At 44.6% G+C, this 13,809-nt stretch overlaps 1 protein-coding gene across 4 annotated transcripts in view; it reads right to left on the bottom strand.

Annotated features, from left to right (window-relative positions):
• Positions 1–13,809, bottom strand: part of klf8 (Kruppel like factor 8) — a 74,411-nt gene that overhangs the window by 23,822 nt on the left and 36,780 nt on the right. For all 4 annotated transcript variants that reach the window (XM_084564742.1, XM_084564744.1, XM_084564743.1 and 1 more), the window contains exon 2: positions 10,845–11,210. In XM_084564742.1, coding sequence (XP_084420868.1) covers positions 10,845–11,210 — 366 coding nt within the window. The remainder of the gene's footprint in view (positions 1–10,844; positions 11,211–13,809) is intronic.

The following is a 13,809-nucleotide window of genomic DNA, read 5'->3' as shown; positions in this document are numbered from 1 at the left end:
CGGAAGTACCCATACTTTTTCCCAGAACCCTCTTGCTGTGAGGCATCGGCGCTAACCCCTACACTACATGGTCCCGTCCCATCAAAGCCCATCAAAGCGGTGCTTAAAAACCCTCTTCCAAACGCAATCACGATCAAAGTCCATAATAAATCTACTGCACAATGCGTTCACAATGGACAATTGTTAATATTAACGAGGGTAGCACATTCCCTGAGTGTGTTTATTAACTGACTGGATGACTGTCGTATCCTAAATATCATATTTTTTCTCACATGGCTTGAAGTCGCTGAGTTAGAACTAACAGCTCGGCTGCTAACAGCTCTCTGACGCAGCTCCCATCACGGTCAAAGCAAAACCTCAACTTTTCTCGGGCTCGCTGGGAAATGCTGTTTTTTTTTGTTTTTTTTTACTTCCTGGAAGCTCTGCTCTGTACGAAGAGGGGCTGCCAACAATGACATCATCATCATCCTGCACCAGGAGAGAGAGCTGCATTCGTCCAGTATCTGCACCGCAAACCCCCCCCCCTGCATCCTCGCAACATCTCCCTCGCTCTCTCGCCCCCGCTTGTCTCTGCATCCCAAAAAAAATTGTGATTGTGTTGTCCTGTCAATGGACTGAATGCTCCAACACACACACATACACACACACACACCCAAACACACACACACGGTGACTACTAACTAACTCATGCTAGCAAAGCCCTGCTGGCAGAAAGCACAGTAAATAGACCTCTAACCTCTCATGTCTCATGCTCTCACACACACTGGCGGTAATAGAGCGTGCACGTGTGTGTGTGTGTGTGTTGTGTCGTCGCTTTGTGCATAAGCGCTCCTGTTTGCTGGAGGACAACTGGCTTGTTTATGTGCATACATCAGTGACACACACACACATACGCACAGAGGGCCTCATTGTTTGTTTGTGTATGTGTGTGTGTGTGCAAGTGTGTGTGTATGCATGTGTGTGTGAGAGATTACAGGGCCATTCACTGTGCAGCGCTGGCAGGTATCCAGTGTGTGTGTGTGTGTGTGTGTGTGTGTGTGTGTGTGTGTGTGTGTGTGTGTGAGAGAGAGAGAGAGAGAGTGGGAGAGAGACACTGGTTTGGAAAGGTGGAGGAGGAGGAGGAAGAAGAGGAAGAGGAGGAGCAGAGGAGGTGGGGTGGCGGGGAGGGGTCAGGCTACAGAGTCTTTTCGGCAACTCCCGCCAGAGCCGCGGTTGCCATGGCGACGGGGCGAGCGGAAGCAGAGCCTCCCTCGACATATCCTATTAGGGCGAGGGAGTGAGAGAGGGAGAGAGGGAGGGAGGGAGGGAGGAAGAGGAGAGAGTCAAGTGTGAGAGTTTAAAAAAAAAAAAAAAAAAAAAGAGGAGAGAGGGAGAAGAACGACCGGCGGGAAAAAAAAAAAAAAAAAAAGGAGAGATACTAGAGATTAAGAATCTATTCAGGAAGATGCAGATTAGAGGTAGAAAGAGAGAGTGTCCCTCCCACCCCCCGCCCAAAAAGAACTTTCTCTGGAAGGCCGTAACGAGGGCGGCTGAACGACCTCTGACCTCGTTCCGTCACACTAACAAACACTTGTTAGCTCCTATGAAGCGACTATCCTGTTTAATCAGCTCCCCCTTTTTCTCTTCCTTTGTCCCGGGCCAGGCCTTTGTCCCCTTATTCCTTCTCGAGTTACAGCAACCGGCTGCCAAACTGCTCTTGAGCAAGGCTTCACCTCGTTCTGGGACATGAGAGGACATCCTCTCCTGATTACAAGGCTCCCTTTCTCTTCCATAGCACTGCGTCTCAGGTGGTCCCGTGCTGCGCTGTTTCCTCATCCCTAAATTCGCTCCGTCCACAACTGGGCCTCTTCCAAACCCGAGGTGTTTAACCAAAAATAAATGAATCTGTGTAACGGCTCGATCTACACCAAAATTAGCGCCTGTACATGCAGCTAGAAAAGCTCGTCAGAAAATGGGTTTCGCTTTATTTTTCTTCAGGTGTGTTACACGTCCTAAATGCGCCAGAAATCACGGTTGGTAAGCAGGATGAAAGCCGACGTCTTGAGCCTCTTCAAACTAAACTGAATTAATGGAGGTGGACTGAATTTGTGGCTGTGATGGCAAAGAGTTGCATGACTTCAAAACTTCTGGACGAGAACTGAACAAGTATTACATGGATCACCTGCAAGATACTGGAAAACACCGTCCGATCTACCAACGTATATCCATTAAACTTTCTACCTATGGCCAGTAAACTGGTCTGGCTGTCTTTTTGTATTCTTGTGTGTCATGATTGTGCTGGAAAGCCTGGTTAGTAGACATCTTTAACTTCAGTCGCTCAAAACTAAACAATGTCTGAGTAATGATTAAATGGAGGTAGATGGGATTTGTTACAAAAGTTCACCAAAGAAGTTTACATGTTCAGTGGACCTACTGCATGAAAAGTTGTCCGATTGTCCAACATCCATCAGCAACATGGTAGTAAAGGTAATTATTGCTCGATCTGCTCTTTTCCTATAGCCATGAACACATCATGAATACACAGTGAGTAACCAGCATGGGCGTTTTTTTATATCCTCTACTTAAGTTTTCTCACAGTCAACTCTGACTGAACGGCGTCTGAGGGCTGCTTGGATGGAGACAGATGGAATATGTTGTCGGTATGTCGGTCCCTGAGACTGAAAGCCGACTAGCAAAGAACTGCAGGATGAAACCCTGTCCCATCGTCCAATATGCATCAGATAAAGTTGATCAAAGTACTTTTCTATGAGTAATTATTAGTCTTTGTTAATGCAGGTAAACTCAAACTCACGAAAAAGCTGATTTGCTCTTTTAATGTTGCCAGAAAATGAGTCATGAGCACACCAGAGTTTAGGCTCTTTTAAAGAACTGCAGGACTAGACGCCGTAACCTACGTACTTTTGTTTCTACTTTCAAACTATAGCGACTGAAACTTTCACCGAAGTTTCACCGAGTCGTACAAATGTTTGAACCTCCTCAGTTAACCTTTCCTCCATGTGTTCCATCTTTATTGATCCAAAACAATCAATATGAAAACTGCGCAGATGGAAAAACAGCCGGAAATACCAAAACAGAAACACGCTACTACCAAGAGGCCCAATCACAGCTCTTGTGGTCTGCGTCACCGTGGTGTGTAGTTACATTTCTGGGGGGGTGCACGTCAGGCTATGGCGTTTGGGTCTGGGATGTCGACTTCAAACTGATGCAGAAGCCTAAACCGTTTAGTCATTTACCGATTGGATGGAAATCGTGATGACAACGTTGCAGACGTTTGAAAACTTCAGAACTATTTTTTGTGTGACCTACAGTACACAGTATGTGGGTCTCACAGACTCAAAGAACTACATCACCTGATGTATTGGTTTGTGTCTGCCAGTTTAAGTAGCATTGTTTCTTAAATACTTGTATATTATCCCTGATTTCATGTTCATATTGTCCTCGGGGGCGAATACATTCTGAATATTTTCCACACCAATTGTCATGCAAAGAATCCAGACTGTGTAATTTGGAGAGTAATTACATCCTGTTGAAACAAAGGGTCTGAAGCTGATAACAGTCGAACAATCGAGTCACTGTTTGTTTATAGTGATACGAATGAGTTGGAATAAAACCGATAGCAGTGGCAATAATGAAAGTCTTAGCTTGAGGACATCAGGACCAGACGTTTAGCGTCAAGTTGGATTTTTTAGGCTCCCAGCGGAGTGAATACCAGGAGGATCTGCTTCCTGGAGACTTTATCTTTGGACAGGAAACTCTACCCCCCCACCTCGGTTAGGGTCAGCCACAGAGGTGTGGTCAGCACTCACTCACACACACCCTCTGCTTAACGATGCCTTACGCAATACTACTCCACCCAGCCCCCACCCTTCACTAACCCAAACCACACCACAGCGCACATATACAACACACAGGGCCCTACCAGAACCCTCACAGCCTCGTGTGAATGTGATTCAGCGTATTTTTCTGATATCACAACAAGAAGGTTCTGGGTTCTAATCCATCGGCCACCATCCAAAGACATGCTGGTTAGGTTCACTGGTGTCACTCACCCCGGTCATAGAACAGGGCTATTTAGTTACAAATTCAGGTGGGCTGCAGTTTAAAATCAAGAAATGTGTCCGGGCCAGACAAATTTCAAATCGATACAGGGCCATGTGATGAAAAATATGCACTTTTTATCCACTGTGGGATCTTTTAAATAATTTGGTCACATGACAAAAGGTGCAAAAAAAGTGCAAAAGAGACAAAAACAAACATTAATACCAATAATACACCAATAATCATTTTGGTCACATCTTACCCAGGCATATGTGCACAGCCACAGCAATAACATTTGTTTCTGGTCATATCTGAACACGGCACATTACAAAGTACATTTAATCGAATAAAAATCTTTTAGTACCCCGATCCAACGCACCCATGGCAAATTAAATTAAATTTCAGTGTTTAGACTCGGTATCATAGCAGTACTCCTTTGTCAGCACCGCTAGCTAAGCTTCAAAACAGCGCGGAGTGTTGCATTCACGGTCTCAAACACTGTAGGAATCTCTGAAACCAGTTGTCCTCCGCATACTTCAATTTAATTCAGTTCAAGTGAGTTGGACCACAGGCTGGGTCACTCAGGGACTGGTTCTGTGTCACGTGTGGCCCGCGGGCCGCTTATTGACTAGGTCTGTCATAGATTATCCAGAAAACAACAGAACTTCCTTGTAGAGTTCCGTGAAGCAGTTTCACTCATGGATGAGTTACGAAATGTCTTCAAGGAACTCTACAAGTCCAGCTGCTCTTGTTTTTTGCACTGGACCTTGATGTTCCACTTCCTGCATCTTGTATTCAGCCAAGTAATTGATCAACTGAAAGCTTGAAAGTAAACTGCAGCTTTGTGTTTGTTTAATTTATGAGAGTCAGAAAATTAATGACGTGGTCAGAACAAAAACATTTCATTGATCGAAAGTCCAATCAAAATCAGTTTGGATCAAACCAGCTGCTGATTGGCTGACAAATCAATCATTAACCGCTGACTATTAAGTCTTTAAAGTATTTTAAGTCTCTGCAAAGGTGACATGCAAAGTTATTTTCACTGTTAAAACAAGAAAAATAAATTTAGGACTCGTTTATCTGCAGACACAATAAAGCAAAGTTCAACAATTCTGCACATTCATGCAATCCTTTACCAACAAATGTCTTAACCTAATCTTAAACCATACACCGAATTGAAAACACACAGTATCACCAAAACATCCGACTCCAGTTTGTCATTTTCTATTTGATCTGGGAGCACGACGTCCACATGATAAATGAAGAGTCCCATCTGTAGGGACACAGCTGATTCCAGCTGATTCGTCTCTAAAACGTAAGGACTCTACGGTTTGAGTGAGAGCTGAGAATGAAAAACACCCAGTTTCCTGCTCCGCATGCGACTTCCCTCTTATCTCCGCTCCCAAACGTTACCACTCCCTGCTAATGGAGCCAGTCCTGCCTATCCCACATTCTTACATACCATCATATATGCATATCTGGGCCTGAGCTCTGTGGCGTGGACAACCATGGATTGGGTGGATTATGTAAACTTCTTGGCACATCAACGGACATTTCCGCCGTTCCCGGTTATTGTGTGGGTCCACCGAACTGAGTGGAAGATTTGAAACCCCCTCCCCTCGGCTTCTAAAAACGATGGTGACAGACAGTTTGACAGGTGAACCACAGACGGACCTTTAACGTGACCTAGAAGCATTTTTTTGTGTCAGATCTGATTGAAGACTGGACTCCCCTCCTGTCATACCTCCAGCGTGAAGATTTACGACCTCTGACTAAAACAACCTCAATAACTTCAACTTTGAAATAACAATGAGTAAGACATGAGCTAAAATATTCCTAATTTAGACCTTGAAAGCCTTCTTAATAGTATCTAGTGGTGCAAAGACAAGTTTCTCTGATGCCCCAGGAGATGAAGATGACGGATGGCTGAAAATCTATCGCTCAAGCAGATGCATATACCTAAAATATTCCCAGACATAGGTAAATATATGGGATTAAATCTATGGTATATCTACTAGAGAGTCAAAATATCAACTGGTTTGGATTTTGTTGCATCAAATCTCCCAAAAATGTCTGGAATCAACATTTTTCGACTGACAGAAAACCTCCTTCTACCTCGTCCTGCAGCTCATTAAAACAGTTCCTACTCCAAACTAAAGGGAGCATCTCTTCTTCGTCCCCCGTGCAAGTCAAGATTACAGAAAACAAAAAAAATATTGAGCGCGACGTGGACAAGAACAAAATGGATGGCAGGCGTAATGCTGCAGTGCAGCCTGTCCTTATCTGACCATCCACGCCCTCTCCACCTCCACCTCCACTCACACTACGTCTCCTCTCTCCATCTGCAGCGTTTTCTCATCTCCCCTCACACCAGCAGCAAACTGTTCCACCTCCTCCTCCTCCTCCTCCTCCTCCTCCTCCCTCTCTGCCGTACACTTCTTCCCCTCATACCTCAGCCGTCCGTCTGACAACACCCTCCCCTACTTTCTCGGCATGTCGACTGCGATAATGGCAGCTATGGCGTGCGTGCGTGTGACTCCTGAACTTATCATTACTGCTCACACCCTTTATTGTATATCCTCCCCCTTGTCTCTGATTATAGCAGGTCACATGGACCCACCTATCCGCTTAACAGCAACCGCCGGGACTGTCAAAGGTGTAGCAACAGTAATCGGCTGCCAACGTGTGAGGTCAGCCGCTTACTGTACTAACACTCCCATGTATTTATCAACTATGATTATATTTAATTAGCACAGAGAGGAATAGCCTCAGATAATCCTGGAGTCCATAATGAGGATGGAAAATTATAACTAGCCAGCTGACAAGCAGTTAATATCAACTCTTAATCTTATTGCTCAAGGATTTAAGATCATAAAAATTTGAGATGAAATGTCTGTGTGGGTTCTCTCCAGGTTCTCCAGCTTCCTCCCACCGTCCAAAGACGTGCTGGTTAGGTTCATTGGTGATCTAAATTGGTTGTAGGTGTGAGTGTCTCTCTGTGTTAGTCCTGTGATAGACTGGAGACCTGTCCAGGGTGGACCCCACCTCTAGACCAATGACAGCTGGGATAGGCTCAAGTTACGAATGTTCTCTAATTAGGTTTCACCCATGTTTTTTTTCCTGCATCTTTAATAGGTCATCACTTCTAACATTTAAAAATGAAGGTATATTTTAGAGGCAGCACAACTTTGCAGAAATTCCCACAAAATCTGCATAATTTATGTCAATTTAATTTTTGTAGGCCTTCAGGGTGACCCGAGTTATCATTGCATGTAAAGTAGAATCACAGTTTGTGCTCCAAGATTTGAAATAGGCCTGTTGAAAGATGCTTTTTGGACAACATCTGCCAAATTAATGTGGTGTAATAATAAGGTCCGGGGGCATTTAACCACTCTGATAATCGGTAATCAGTGTTGTGCATGAACTGTGATCTGAACGCCTCATTTTTCCAACTGTGGGCGTAGACGTGAGTTTCGCTCAATCTGGAGGGAAATAATTTTACGACGGCCGTCAGTCGACGTAAGATTCTGGTGCAGCTGAAAAGCAGGCACAGATTCTGGAGGAAAAAATACCACGATTTTCTGCAAATTGTGACCGCCGGGTCTGAAAGAACAAATCCGTAAGTCCACCACATAACTGTCGACTTTGAAGCGACACATGGAGCTGAAACTAAAATGGAAAAAATGAACGCCAACTGTTCATTCTGGAGTCTATGGACTTGGTTCAAAATTTAAAAAATGTGAACTATGAGCGTGAACTAGTGCACTTTAATCTGTGCTGACTGAACTGTGAACTAGTTCTTGTTTAGTGTAAACTTACACAACACTGATGGTACTAATGAGGAAAGAGATTTATGAGCAAAGACAGACACTAACCAACAAAGATAAAACTTAATTACATCAAGCTGAAGCTTTTATCTCCTTCTAATCCATTTCCGATGATTTAATATAATATAATGTACCGTTCCTCATGTTTAACAGCAGTAACCTGCAATCAATACTGGACGATACACACATGCTTACACTAATGTTTAAGAAAATATTTTGATCCCACTGATCAGAATGAAGACGAATCAATTGTAAGATGCTCACATGTCCACCGAGACGTGGATGTCTCATCCTCATGTGAAAAGGAGATTGAAAGATTGCTCAGAGAAAACTCCCCGGTGTAAATCATAAGGAAACAGACGCGGCTCCACGCTCCAACTTAACTCCTTATAAAACTGTCAGACCGAAATAATTAGATCCTGGGAAATAAAAACCGCTGGGGGAATCCAGGCGATGTGCGGGGCAAGCCCAGAAGGAGCATTTCTCCTCCTCAAACCCACATTCTCTCGCCGGGGCTCTCCTGCTCAGCTGTGACCTCCGACCTCTGACCTCCTCGCTGTCTGCCTCAAATGCGCAAACGCTTCGCCGCGTGGGGGAGTGCGTTTAATGACTTCCTCCATCTTTTTATCAATGCAACGGTTTCCTAGCACCTTCGGACCCGCCTGCTCCTCCAGCTCCCTGCACTTTCCTTTAAACATCCTGTCAGCAGATCTTGATCCTTATGCATCCAGAGAAGGCTGTTTAATCTCACGTCTGCATCGCTTCACCTTCACACAGTTCACTTAATTTATCCGCCGCTCTCCAGACGAAGGCTCTCGTACACTTTCAACGCTCTGAGAACTGCTGAATGTTGCTGTCCAGGTCCTGCAGCATCAGCCCTTAAGCTCCCAGTGTGTGAAATGACAAATATTCTTAAGTTTTAGCTTCTTAAATCTGAGAATTTGCCTATTGTGGGCGGGTTTGTTTTTCGTCCAGGTCCAGGCTAGTGTTTAACAGCATTTTTCAACTTAACAAACATCCCGTTTGACCAACTTGACTGCACAAGAAAAGCGTGACTGTGGAAGTTGGTCTTGCTTCCAGGCCCAAACATGATTTGATGCTGCCAAAAACCATCAGGTAAATCCATTAAACTTGGTAAACAGCAGCATAACTAAGCATGCTAATTATAGGGGCCAAGTATTGAGCCTTGGGGAACGCCACGCCTTAGCGTCTTTCAAGAAACAAGAATGACTATAAAAAAAAAAAAATGAAACACAACAAACAAAGCCAGTTTACTGTCTAACCTACATGACATCCTGGCCTCCACTGAACAACTGTCTGACTTTTTTTTAGATAAACCAATTATATAAAAATAATGGAACAATCTGCAAAGAAGAAAATGTTTTACACAATCTCCAGAAGAGGAAGAAGCACCTGGGTGTGCAGCACGTTCCCTGAAGAAGAAAGTGCATCAGAAAGCCATTCATTTAGGAAAAAACACCTCATGTCTCCATCCTTCCTCACCAAACTCATCAAATCAGCTACCGCTGTCTGCCCACTCCATCCCTTCGTCACCCTCCAGCTGCTCTCATCCCTCTAGTCACTCCTCCATCAATTCTGCTCTTGCACTTCCATCTCTTTACTCTGTCTGTTTATCGTTAATCCATCCTTCATTCTGCGCCCCGCCCACCAAATGCACTAGAAACTCCATCTGACTCCGTCCTTCGCCTCCGATCAATCTCCTGCGTCGTTTGTCTTCCCTCGATAGGAAACTCCCTCCTGCATCTGACGTCATTCTACATAATTAGATCCGTGCTAACTCTCGCTGAGCACGTGTAAAAAAAAAAAGCTCTTCATGTCTTTTCTCTGTTTGTCTGTGTCTTCGTCAGCAGGATTTTTTTTTTTTTTTCGTTTAAATCCATTAAACTTGGTAAACAGAAGAGACTCAATTTGAGTTTGTTTGCTGATCCGCGGCCTTTTACATTAAAAATCCAAGCACGAGACGGGAATACAGAAACTCACTGTTGACCTTTTTTATAACGCGCAGCTGTCGTCGGCAAACACCTGGAAGTTGTCGTTTCACAGCGAGTACACTTTACAGAAAATGTGTTTGTCAGGGTGAGATACTGAATTAGTTGATGTCAGAATCATGTCTGAGGGTCGCCACAGTCGGTATGATCCTTAAACGACTCGGTTTAGAAACGTGTGCTCCTGTTTTCTTCTAGAAAATGTAATTCCTGCACAGAGTTTATTAAAGGCTCAAAGTTGGGGTCAAGGATCTTCATCATCAGGGCTCTAAAAATCTGTCTCAAGCAGATCGCTGTCAGGCTTTAGCAGCGCATCAGTGCCGCGACGGCTTTCCACAACTGTGATACTCAATCTCAAAATGCAAATTCCAAATAGCCTGATGGCACATCGTCACCTTGTCTCAGCCGGCACGCCCCGTTAGCACGTCCACGCCGCTCTCAGCTATAGGTTTACGGCAGGTCAGGTGTCGATTTTACAATTCCAACACGAGAAAGTGTTTAATTACAACCCAGGTCTGTCAAGCAGCCTGATAATCACGGTAAATGATTCAGTGAGGTTATCTGAATCACTGTCTTCGGAGGTAAAATTTAGCAAATAATCAGTTCAAAGGAAAACTGGAGTCATCGGGGTAAAACTGCAGCTACCTGCCTTTGTTTACTCTTCGCATCAGCTGATGTGACTAGTGTTTAGCCTTTAGCATTTTTTTACTTTAGGAACATTGCCTCCCAAAAAAAACAAAAAGACTATTGACCAACTCCCTAATCAGGATCAGGTGAGTGATGATACGGTCATCGATGAGTCATTTTAAAACTTTGAATCAAAGTCTCCTCCTGTGATTAGAACCCTGTTTGCTTCTACATCACACCCATCTGACTCTCATCCATCCATCCATCCATCCATCCATCCTGCTTCCTCAATCAACCAATCACCTGAACCCCTCCCCTCCCCTCCCCTCCCCTCCCTCCTCCTCACCGTGCACTCCATCTCCTCTGGCTCTGGTTTGATCTGTACAGAGGGCATGTCTTTCTCGCCGTCCTCCTCCTCCTCCTCTTCCTTCTTGTTTTCCTCCTTCACCCTCACGGGCTGTGTCGCCACTTCCTGTAGCTCTTCCTCGCGTAATTCCTCCTCCTCCCCCAGCGTCGGCCCAGGCCTGGCAGCCGGCACTTCCTCCTCCTCCTCCTTCTTCTTCTTCTCCTGCTCTTCCTGGACTACAGGCGGCGGCGGCGATGATGAGGATGACGGCGGCGGCGGAGGAGGCGGAGGAGGCTGCTTGGCCGGGCTCCTCTGCTTCTTCCGGGCACTGACAGCGCTCTTCTTCTGCTTTGGAGTCGACTGGCACTGAGGAGGAGAAGAAGAAGACATGGGAGGTTAGAGATCACAAAGAGGAGAGGTGGTGGAGGAGAAGGTAGGGCAAGACAGGAAGAGGGGGGTTAAGGAAGCGAGGAGAGAGGAGGTGATGAGGGGGAAGCTAAGGAGAGAAAAAGAGGGGGGTGGGGAGAAATGGCAAGAGAAGGACGGGGGAGGAAGGAGGGGGGGAGAGAACAAGGTAAAAAAAGAAAAAACTTCCAGACCAAGAGTGAAAGGAGATGTTTTAAAGGGCATGAAGAAGGTTTGAGGAGGAGAAAAGGAAAAGGAGGAGGCAGAAAATGAGGTGATTTAGGAGGAAATCTAAGAGTGGAGGAGAGGTGGAAGAGAATAAGAATGCCAGGTAGAAGAGGAAGCAAGACAGGAAATGACACACCAGAGTTAGAGAGAGAGAGAGAGAAAAAAAAAAAAACACTCTGCAAGTATTACCTCTGCTGAAAAATAAAAAAATCAGCCAGGAGAGAGAGAGAGAGAGAGAGAGAGAGAGGGTGAAACAAAAAGTGTTCAGAAGAGACAAGAAAATGAAAAGTAAAGAGACAGAGGAGGCCGAGAGACAAAGGCCTAATCCTGGGGCTGCCAGTGAGGGAATGAGAACGAAAGAGAAATAACAGAGAGAGAGCAAGGGAGGAGTAGCCGTGAACTGACCCCTCCCTCCCTTTCAGTGGCAGGCAGGCGGACACACCCTTTTCTGGAAGCCGAGCGAGTGAGCGAGCGAGAGACACACACACACACACACATACATAGAGAGAGAGAGAGAGAGACAGAGAGAGAGAGAGAGAGAGAGAGGAGTGCCAAGGCAGAGGGACTCAACACACACACTCTTTTAGCAATGCACACACCCATTCTCTTCTTCTTCTTCTTCTTTTCTAGTTTTCTCTACATTTCCGCTCCAATCAAACTATCCAAGAACTGAACTTCCAAGTCTGGCGAGCAGCGTCAGAAAATAAAAAACGTCTCCAGATGTAAATCATCTACTTGAGCGGGTTCCCGTGGATCCCGGCACAATCCGACCTAAATACTTTGAGAAGGTTCAGAAACAGTAACGTCCCTTACTTGCTTTGGATAAACCACATCTTCACAAGGAACCAGAGTTCTCTGATATCTAACGAGGAATGCAAGAACTTTATTTTTCTAGCATTTAAATTAGATTAGATTCAATGAAATGCAAAGTACAGAAGCAGTAAGAGCAGAGTATGTACATATACACATACATATGGATAATTTAAATTAAAACAGGCCGTGTTCCGGTGCAAACAATAAAAACACTGATTTAAATCAGAAGATAATAAGGACGCAGGACAACAAACTGTGCCCTTTTTGTACCGACACGTGTTCCTATTATTTTGCCAGCCCCACATTAGTCAATGCACTCGACCAAAAAGTTTAACAGCACTGCAAACTACGTCCTCCAAACACATTCACACAGTCATATCACTAAGATTTACTGCAGGACCTGTTATATACCAGAATGCATTCGGTGAATCTTGTGGATCTCGGTCCAACTAGAGGGCTCCAACTGAAAGATAATTCAGACTGAAACCGTTAACATTCATTCCAGTAAGTGGAAGTTCAACAATCTGATGTTGGCATATGTTTTAGAGTTAAGCAGAAGGAAGTGGCAGCAAAGATGAGTTTTCAGCCAAGACACCGTGTGTGTAATTAACTTAATATATAATATTAGAAAGAGGGGTTTAGTGCTAGACTGTTATTTCAGAATGCATTGTACCTAATGTTTTGGCAAGTGAGTGCATATATGCATGCAAGGGAATTGTTCGTTATTCATAAAGGAGAAGCTGCCTGGAAACAATCCTGTTTACTTATAACTACATTTCCTCCATAATAGATTTTTATTGTCTCACTTTTCTTTATACTCCAGCTACAAGGTCACGACCTGTGGTTTGGTTTGGACACAGCTGATTTGCAAAAAGTGGAAGTTGTAAAGGACGACTCCACCGCCAGCTCTGCTCTCACCCTTTTGTTTTGTTCCCAGCCGGCGCTGATGTCAACGCGTTTCAGTGGAATTGCGGTTTTACAGAGAAATCTGATTCTGAAAGCTCGGCACACAGGATGCCCCCCGAACCCTCCGACGGAACGCGAGTGGAAACGTTCTCTCGGGTCGACTCGGGTCGGGGCCTTTTGTGGCCGAACCGGCTCGGTCCAGCTTGGCAGCGCGGGGCGAGATTTAAAGAAGAGAAACAGGAAGCGAGAGTGAAATAATATAACTTGCACACATTTTGGTGTCGTTCTCACGGTGCAAAATAAAGTTTTAGAGCTTCCTGTTTGCAGCGGCGACCTGGCTGCACACGCCACAGACACGTAGTGCTGTACGCTAGCATGCACGACTACACTGTTAGGAAAAATAGTATTTTTAGAAACGGCAACCTTTAGTTTCTACAGAATATTTCTGAGTGTGAACCCCTGTTAAATGAAAGACATTATCAGTAGATTTTGTTTTTGTCTGCTCCTTTAAATGACATGTAAAGATGTGTAAAATTACAGTAATTAAATGGAATTAAATATGTATTTATATAACGTTATATAAAGGTGCATTCTGTCAGTTTACAGGAAGGCT

The sequence above is a fragment of the Chelon labrosus genome (assembly GCF_963514085.1).
Source record: "Chelon labrosus genome assembly, chromosome: 17".
NCBI classification, from domain to species: Eukaryota; Metazoa; Chordata; class Actinopteri; order Mugiliformes; family Mugilidae; genus Chelon; species Chelon labrosus.
The sequence above is the reverse complement of the archived record's forward strand: the minus strand, read 5'-3'. Positions and strand labels throughout refer to the sequence as shown.